General features: G+C 35.1%; 1 protein-coding gene across 2 annotated transcripts; it reads left to right on the top strand.

Moving 5' to 3' along the window:
• Positions 1 to 1,667: 1,667 nt before the first annotated feature.
• Positions 1,668 to 8,215, top strand: LOC147406969 (squalene monooxygenase SE1-like). 2 transcript variants are annotated; one of them, XM_086435335.1, is made up of 9 exons: positions 1,668 to 2,057; positions 3,542 to 3,653; positions 3,741 to 3,915; positions 4,992 to 5,160; positions 5,394 to 5,612; positions 5,765 to 6,040; positions 7,224 to 7,502; positions 7,626 to 7,738; positions 7,867 to 8,215. In XM_086435335.1, the coding sequence occupies exons 1-8, from the start codon at positions 1,836 to 1,838 to the stop codon at positions 7,731 to 7,733; spliced, it is 1,560 nt and encodes a 519-aa protein (XP_086291461.1). In that variant the 5' UTR covers positions 1,668 to 1,835; the 3' UTR covers positions 7,734 to 7,738; positions 7,867 to 8,215. The 2 variants fall into 2 exon arrangements, with proteins under 2 accessions (XP_086291461.1, XP_086291462.1); XM_086435336.1 differs by lacking the exon at positions 7,626 to 7,738.
• The last annotated feature ends 541 nt before the right edge of the window (positions 8,216 to 8,756 follow it).

The following is an 8,756-nucleotide window of genomic DNA, read 5'->3' as shown; positions in this document are numbered from 1 at the left end:
TAAAAACTTTTCTTAGGATACACAATTGTATTTATTTATGAAGATTTGCAATTGGGTATTCTGAGAAAAGAATCTATGGTTCTATACCCATACCACATCAGGATAGTATGGGGTAGTATGTCAGATTATCACAATTCATTGCCAAAAGCCTCTTGAATTCCCTACATCATCTTTGACCTCTCCCATTTTCGGGTAAATCAATAAAATAAAATAAAAATATTTTTATTTTTTATTTTTCACAATTTTTTAAGATGAAATAGTAAAAAAAATAAAATCTAAGTAATTAATCAAATTGTGTACGGGCAAGTAGCCCAAGATTGAAGATTTATTATTATTTTTAACAAAAAATCAAGAGTTTTTTACAAAAAGGTTGCAGATGAGGGTCTTTCATACGTTCCATTTAGTTTTTTTGGAGAAGTCAACAGTCAAAGATGTCATCAGTTTGAAAATCTGGTAGGGGAATGTCAATAGGTGAATATAAGCCAGACTTGGATGAACCTTAGTCCGAAAAGGGTAGATTGTAAGGTAGGCCGTCTCTAAACGCTGACCTGGTCATAACAAATTCGGATGGACTTGGATTGATCTTTTGAGCTGTAAAAAATATATAATTCACTCACCTTTCTTAGCTGCTTCACTTGCTTGATGCTTTCTTTATAAAAAAAAAAAAAATGGGGGTCTAATCTCCATTATAATTATATATAAAATAAAAAAAAAGTTTGAGATGATAGTGAACTTATTATTTTATTATATATTTTAATAATTTTTTATTTAAAATTATCTAATTACACATGAATAATTGAATACCATATGGTAATACGCGAGACTGAATGGGGCTTGGCATTTTTATTTATTTTCAAATAATTAGGTATCCCTTATAGACAATGGACTGCACAAGTATCTAGACTTTGCTCAATATAGACCATGATCTTGTCCAGGGACTAGTTTCGGGACATGTTCAATGCCCGCACATCACAAGCACCAAGTAATTGGGTGCATTCTAGAGAGTGATCCCTAAGGAATTAATGCTCGTATTGGGTATCAAACTCACGACTTACAAGCATTTATCTCTTATCAATCCAAAATTGCCATTGAGCTAACCCCCAAGGTTAGGGCTTGGCATTGTTGGACTCCAATTCAAATTTAAAGGACTGAAAAATTTTTATATCAATCTCATCTTTGTGTGTTGATTTCAAGATATTAACATTTTTTTTTTTTTTTGAGATTGTTTGTTTAGGTGACAGGTTTTAATACAATCATCCATTCAGATCAACCGTGGGTTATATATAGTGTTTCTATTGCCACACCAACTTTCACTAATGCCATCCCAATATGTGTGGTAATTCTTTGGTGATTTACATATGAATTAGGGTGATCTTAGCAAAAGTTGGTGTGATAATAAAATCTCTCTAAATTAATCACAACTGTACTAGCAGAGTAGAAGGACCTAGATATTATAAATTTTAAACGGTCTTTATTTGAGGGTGGATTGATAATGACACGCAGCAGAGTTAATACAAATAGTTAGTATGCATTTGTTTATACAGGAACATTGTTAAAGCTCCACAATCACCATCCACAGAAGACAAGACAGTAATCGTAAGCCATTTGGAGCCGAGCCGTTACGAGTTGAGCTGTCATGTCTATAAAATGCACGGCCAGGCAGGCTTTTGAACGTGAAGTTGTAAAACGATCCAAAGACAGAGAGAAGCAGAGAAGAACCAGCGAGAGAAAAGCTCTTTGAGAAACACAGAGAGAGAAAGAAGATCTCTATCTCTCTGTTCATCTCTTATAAAGTTTTCTTTTCTCCCTATTTGAATTTATTTTCTCATTTGAAGATGATTGAGTATATTTTAGGAGGAATTGTTGCTTCTTTGTTGGGTTTTTTCCTCTTTTATGGTTCTATTGGAAAGAAGAACACAACTTCCATCGATAGCCGAGATGAATGCGTCATGAGCTCCATTAATGGTGAATGTAGGTCGGATAATAGAGCAGATCCCGATGTTATCATTGTAGGAGCGGGTGTCGCTGGTGCTGCTCTCGCTTACACGCTTGGAAAGGTTTTTTTTTTCCTTCAATTTTGAAAATTTTCTGAAATTTTGTTGAAGTTTTATGGAATTAGGAGACCTGATCTCCACTCATGAATTTTTTGAATTTTAAAATGTTATATTTTGGTTGATTTAGTTTTGGTTAGGAAACATAAGAGAAATGGTGAAAGATTTTGAGTAATTCATTTAAAGGATTTTTGGAGAGATTTGTGCATGAAAGTAATCTAAATGCATTTCTGAGGATTATTTATTTATTTTTTTAATTTAATTAATCTGGTAAAAAATACGAACTCTAGACCTCTAGTTTACAACTTCACATAAAAATCCTTGTATTATATTTTCTATACTTGCATCTTCCAATCTGTTTCCACAATTTTCAAAATAAAAATAAAAATAAAAATTGGAGCGACTACTCACACACCTAGAACCTATTGCACTCTGTCATTTGAAATCTCCCATGTATGATTGCACTCCCAAAGGAAAAAACAAATTTGCACTCCTTCCCTCTTAACAAAAAACTAAGAGATATTAAAAATAAAATAAAAATTCTCCGTATTTCCTTCAACAAAGAAGGAGATAGAGTGGTGTGCAACTCGTAGGAATTTAAGAATTAGTTTTTTTTTTTTTTTAGATTGAGAGTGCAAACATGGTTTTCAATCACAAAAAACCATCTCATGTTGATGATGAATGTACCGAGATCTTGTTACCTAGGATAAGACGACGGAAATTTTGCAGATCTGTGAACCAGAAAGAAGAAGAGGGGGGAAAAAGGTTAACTCGGTCTTCTGATCTCGACTTGTTCTCAAAACGATAATTAGCTCGCTCACTGAATTTTTTTCAAAACCATGGGTGCAAGGGAAACTTTTGATCTGCAAGTAGTTGCCCCACCCCCACCTACCCACTCCTCCCACCCACTTACACATGGGTAGAGCCTTGATTTTACCCATGTGGGGGCTACTAAGAGTGAAAACTTTTTTGTGCAGGCAATAGCAGCGGATTTATTTATCCGCTGCTGTTATCTGTTGCAATAGCTCATTAAACCTCAATCGACTTCAAAATTCTTGTGGGGGCAATTTCCCCCATTGCCCACAATGTAAATTCACCCCTGCCCACACACACAAGAAAAAGAAAAAGAGAAAGAAAATCGCTACAAGATGAGATGACTTGGGCAAGTCAACTTGGTATCAGTGGGGGGACGAGACAGAATACTAAGTTTTAAAATCATGAGGACCAGGTTGGGAGTTCCAATTAGAGATTTCGATTCAAAATCCACAATTTTTCTGTTGTGTTCTATAGTCAATTGATTTCAAGGAGCTGTGGTTAAGGAGATTTTTGGAAGTACAAACTCAAGAAAATTCCTTTTTTTTTTTTTTTTTTGCAATTACGATGACTATGATGTTTAAATGGACCTCCAATTTAGTCTCAAATTTATATTAATTTGGCTATCATCACAAATGGAATTTGAACTGCAACTTTCTTGGTACTGTTGATTGTAGGATGGTCGCCGAGTGCAAGTGATAGAGAGAGATTTGACAGAGCCAGACAGAATTGTTGGGGAACTATTACAACCAGGAGGCTACCTGAAACTGATTGAGCTGGGCCTTCAGGGTATGCGTTAAAGTTCGAACTTGTCAACTTCAGTTTGACTTTTGTAGTGACTTTAATATATGAGGATGCATTTGCATTGATCTACAGATTGTGTTGAACAAATTGATGCTCAGAGAGTGCTTGGATACGCTCTCTTCAAGGATGGGCAAAATACTAGACTCTCATATCCCTTGGAAAAATTCCATTCGGATGTCTCTGGAAGGAGCTTTCACAATGGGCGTTTTATACAACGGATGCGAGAGAAAGCTGCAACCCTTCCCAAGTACATCTTGTTTCCCTTACCTTGCAACTATGTTTTGTGTGTCATACTTCTTCGTAGTAGATCTTTGATATGCTTTGAAGTTCTACAATGATGCTTGCTACTGTTTAGTTATACAGAATAACGGATATGGGCTCTTAAATAAGAAAAATATGTTCTATTTTCTTTCTGTTGAACTTTTTATAGTGTTGCATTTGAAAGTGTGAGCCGACTCTTTCTTGCTGATTACCATTTGATTATTCTAGCTGAATGGATATTTTTGAAAGGTGTAATTATATTCATAATATCAAACAACTGTTGGTCGAGATAACCAACAGAATGGATTTTGCTATTGTTCTAATTTGGAAAATCAATCATACTTTTCTTAAAGGATTATTTGTTTCTTTATTGGGTCCTTACCCCTCACAATGCATTTTCAATTGTTCCATGAAGACCCATTCAAGCACAACAAATGTTGTGTATCAGTCACCATTTTATTTCTAAAGAACTCAAGTTGATTACTCAAGCTTGTTGATGTCTTACGGTAATTTTGTTTCAATGGTTGTAAGTCTTTTTATGAACCTGCACTTTCTAATTTTTCCAATTAACTATTTTTTTTATGGGTAAGCTTCCCAATTAACTACTTTTTCTCAACTAAATTGCTCAAAAAACTCGGCAAGGTACTGAATTTTAAAATTTTTGTCTGGGTCAGACTTGAAAACTCAAGTCATTGCTATGAGTTGAACTTTTTCTTTTTCTTTTTCTCTGAACTCAATTTTACACCAAAAACATTACTGCTGTTGAGATTTGTATGAAAACTTGTTTCTTCTTGAAATATGTTCTAACTTATGTCCGATTCTGCTGGTCTTCAGTTGGGGAAGACTTCATAACATCTTATGAGAAAATTTCATCTTTTATGGGACTTTATACTCAGATTTAGTTATAAATTAAATATCTTCTACCATTATCAGTAGTTTGACAAAATGCATTCATGTGTCATTCATTTTTCTCACAGGATTTCTCATATTGTTATTTTTACCTTCTTTTGAGGGACTCTATTTTATGGATTAGCTTATTATTGCTTCAATTTTCTCTTTCAGTGTGCAATTAGAGCAAGGAACTGTTACATCTCTGCTTGAAGAAAATGGGACAATTAAAGGAGTAATGTACAAGAATAAGTCTGGTGAAGAACTAAAGACATATGCTCCTCTTACAATCGTATGTGATGGTTGCTTTTCAAACTTGCGGCGCTCTCTCTGCAGTCCTAAGGTGAAGTTTTCATCTGTTCCTTGTCAAAAAAGGCACGTTCTCTTTAATCAAATAATTGGGGAAACATTGGTTGGTAAATAATCATTGAACAAATTAATCTGCTCAATCTTTAAAAGCATGCCAAATATTGCCATCTATATGTGTTTAGCCATTTTGATTGTAGATTTTGGTGTATATGACAATCCATTATCTTATGAAGCAAAGTTGAACTTATATCATTCGATATTCTTCAGGTGGAAGTTCCCTCCTGCTTTGTTGGCTTGGTCCTAGAGAATGTTCAACTTCCACATCCAAACCATGGGCATGTTGTTCTGGCGGATCCTTCACCCATCTTGTTTTATCCCATCAGTAGTACGGAAGTCCGCTGTTTGGTTGATGTGCCTGGACAAAAAGTACCTTCTATTTCTAATGGTGAAATGGCCAAGTATTTGAAAACCATGGTTGCTCCCCAGGTATCTATGAGTTGTTGTACATGATTTCATAATAAATTTGATTTTCTCTTAGTCATGCATTGCTAGAGTTGTTTAGGGATTTCGTCAAGAACACGTGTGATCTTCCTACTTTTGAATTGCCTTGGGACTTACGGCAGAATTTTTTTTTTCAGATCCCCCCTGAGCTGTATGATTCATTCATAGCTGCAATTGATAAAGGAAGCATACGAACCATGCCAAATAGAAGCATGCCAGCTGATCCACATCCTACTCCAGGGGCCCTCTTAATGGGGGATGCGTTCAATATGCGTCATCCTTTAACTGGTGGTGGGATGACTGTGGCATTATCTGATATTGTATTGCTACGGAATCTTCTTAAGCCTCTGCGTGATCTGAATGATGCATCTTCGCTATGCAGCTATCTGGAATCTTTTTACACGTTGCGTAAGGTAAGCTGTATTCATTTGCCACTACTTGTTAACTTAGTAGTCAAATTGTTGTGGGAATTTTTGTGCGAAGCTAATTACATGAATTTTTTAATCTCTAGCTTTAGGGACTAAAAAGGGAAATGACAAAACAAAAGCTATTGTGAAATGGATAACAATTAAGTGAAAAAATAGGTTTTGTGAAAGATGGACTCTTTACATTAGATTTAAAAAATAGAGCTTGGGCCGATTTAAGTCATGGGCATAGTTGAGGAGATTTGCCCCTGTAATTTGAGCATAAGCCTCAATTTTCTTTAAAATGCTCTAAAAATTCTTAAAACACCATGAAAATCCAAACGATAAACAAAATACACATCTTAGCTCTTCTATTCTGATTATTTACATTATTGAAAATGACATTTTCAAGCCAAATACCTCATATCAATGCAGACCCAACCCTTAAAGATACATAATTTATGAATCAAATCTTAGATATAAACCAAAAATTTATATAACAAATTAAAAGTTATATAAAAGTAGCTAACAAGTAACAAACTAAAAAAACAAACAAACTTCCAACAGTTCCAAAATCCATATCTTATTCACATACTAACACCCCTTCATTATAAGTTTCTAAGTAACAACAATGGCCTTATAGCTCAATAAAATTCTTCTCGGTTGTCCTCATTGTTGTCACTTTTCATGTCATCCAAAAGAGTTACCATTCTAATATGATTGTTCTATCATCTCCATATCCATCGTTTGCAAATTTCAAGTTTAAATTTAGATCTAAAGGGTCCTTTCCGATCATCTTCCACTTATATCTTGCAATAGTTCTCTGTGTCTCCAAGTGTGCCACTGCCAACCTAACGGGGTTGACATCAAGCTCATCCATGTCATTATGCGATGATGATGGCTCTAATTTTATCATTCATATTGTGCTTGTTGCTCCTCCCTCTTGTCCCTTTTCAACAAACTACTTATCATCTTATATCTAATATATCAACAAATAGTGGATCTTCTTCATCATTCCATATGTCCCCTTTCAGGTATACAAATACATACCAAAAATTGAAAGAAAGAACGGAATACGAAGCAAACCTCAACATTAAATTTTATATTTGACCATAGAATTTGTTAGTGAGCTCGAATGAAAAATCAACTGCAGAGATATTCATTTTTTCTATTATTTTGGTCTTATTTGCAGCCAGTGGCATCTACTATAAATACCTTAGCAGGTGCCCTCTACAAGGTGTTTTGTGCTTCACCTGATCAGGCAAGGAAGGAAATGCGCCAAGCCTGTTTTGATTATTTAAGCCTTGGAGGCGTTTGTTCATCAGGACCCGTGGCTTTACTCTCTGGACTCAACCCACGGCCACTGAGTTTGGTTTGCCATTTTTTCGCCGTGGCCGTGTATGGAGTTGGTCGCCTATTACTGCCATTTCCTTCACTCAAACGTTTGTGGCTTGGATTTAGATTGATTTTGGTGTGTACATGTTTTTTTTTTTAATCTGATTTAATTCCATATATTCATAATAATTTGATTTTTTGTTTTAATTTAATAACACCTTTGATCTTATAGTGCATTTTCTTTTTCTTTTTTTTGCAGAGTGCCTCTGGTATTATTTTCCCCATTATAAAGGCAGAAGGAGTCAGGCAGATGTTTTTCCCTGCAACAGTTCCAGCACTATACAGATGTGGCTTGGATTTAGATTGATTTTGGTGCGTACATGTTTTTTTTTTTTAATCTGATTTAATTCCATATATTCATAATAATTTGATTTTTTGTTTTAATTTTAATAACACCTTTGATTCTTATAGTGCATTTTTCTTTTTCTTTTTTTTTGCAGAGTGCCTCTGGTATTATTTTCCCCATTATAAAGGCAGAAGGAGTCAGGCAGATGTTTTTCCCTGCAACAGTTCCAGCACTATACAGAGCTCCTCCTGTTAAGTGAAGAAATAACAGAAAGGAAAATCAAGGTGGTTTTGGATCTGCTTAGCTTGCTGTGTCAAGACAAGTTAGGTTGTACTCTTCCCTTGTTTATGCTTCAATAGAGAGAGAGAGAGAGAGAAGAACTCTGCAGAATCCATCTTAAATTTGCTATTACTAGTTCTTCTTCAAATGTTGAATAATGTACTTGAATTTGTTAGAACACGTTGGACTTCATCTTTGGGCATCCATTCAACTTCCAACTTCAATACCTGCTTTCTACCTAAATGATAAATGAATTGAATCCCAGGGCAAGCATGGACTGATTGTTGTGCGAAAATGCAGAAAACTGTCACGATTATTAGGCACAATAATTACACACACACACACACACAAATCAATCGCACAAATAGATTATGATGGGTGGACTCGCTCTATGCATCTCTTATTGTTGGTCCAGATCCACTTCATGCCACTCAAAAAACCTACATAGTTATTAGATTGTACAATTTTTCATGACTGGTTTTTACCCATTGTTGTCATTTTTTTTGGTTTAAGCAAATCTAGTGTCTGTGCCTCAGTAACCAGCAACAGTAGACTACAACAGATTTTTGGTATATAAACAAGGGATTTCTATAAGAAGGTGAAGAATGGGTCATTTGCAGTTTTAGTTACATCTTAAACTAAGCCCAACTATCATCATTTTCAGAGTTCACCATCGAAAATCTATGGTGCAGTAACCCCGTTAAATGTCCCTTAGTGAGCGAAGGGCAATAATTATCAAATCTAACCCCTAATAGCTTGGAATGA

Source organism: Akebia trifoliata, chromosome 3 (genome assembly GCF_017979445.1).
Source record: "Akebia trifoliata isolate Shusen 1 chromosome 3, ASM1797944v1, whole genome shotgun sequence".
Lineage (NCBI taxonomy): Eukaryota > Viridiplantae > Streptophyta > Magnoliopsida > Ranunculales > Lardizabalaceae > Akebia > Akebia trifoliata.
The sequence above is the reverse complement of the archived record's forward strand: the minus strand, read 5'-3'. Positions and strand labels throughout refer to the sequence as shown.

What these genes read in the sequence shown, in the direction of transcription:
- LOC147406969 (XM_086435335.1), top strand. Translation starts at nt 1,836, where the DNA reads ATGATTGAGTATATTTTAGGAGGAATTGTTGCTTCTTTGTTGGGTTTT. An exon ending in TCGCTTACACGCTTGGAAAG is followed by an intron (nt 2,058 to 3,541) that starts GTTTTTTTTTTC and finishes TGTTGATTGTAG; the next exon opens with GATGGTCGCCGAGTGCAAGT. An exon ending in CTTTTTACACGTTGCGTAAG is followed by an intron (nt 6,041 to 7,223) that starts GTAAGCTGTATT and finishes TCTTATTTGCAG; the next exon opens with CCAGTGGCATCTACTATAAA.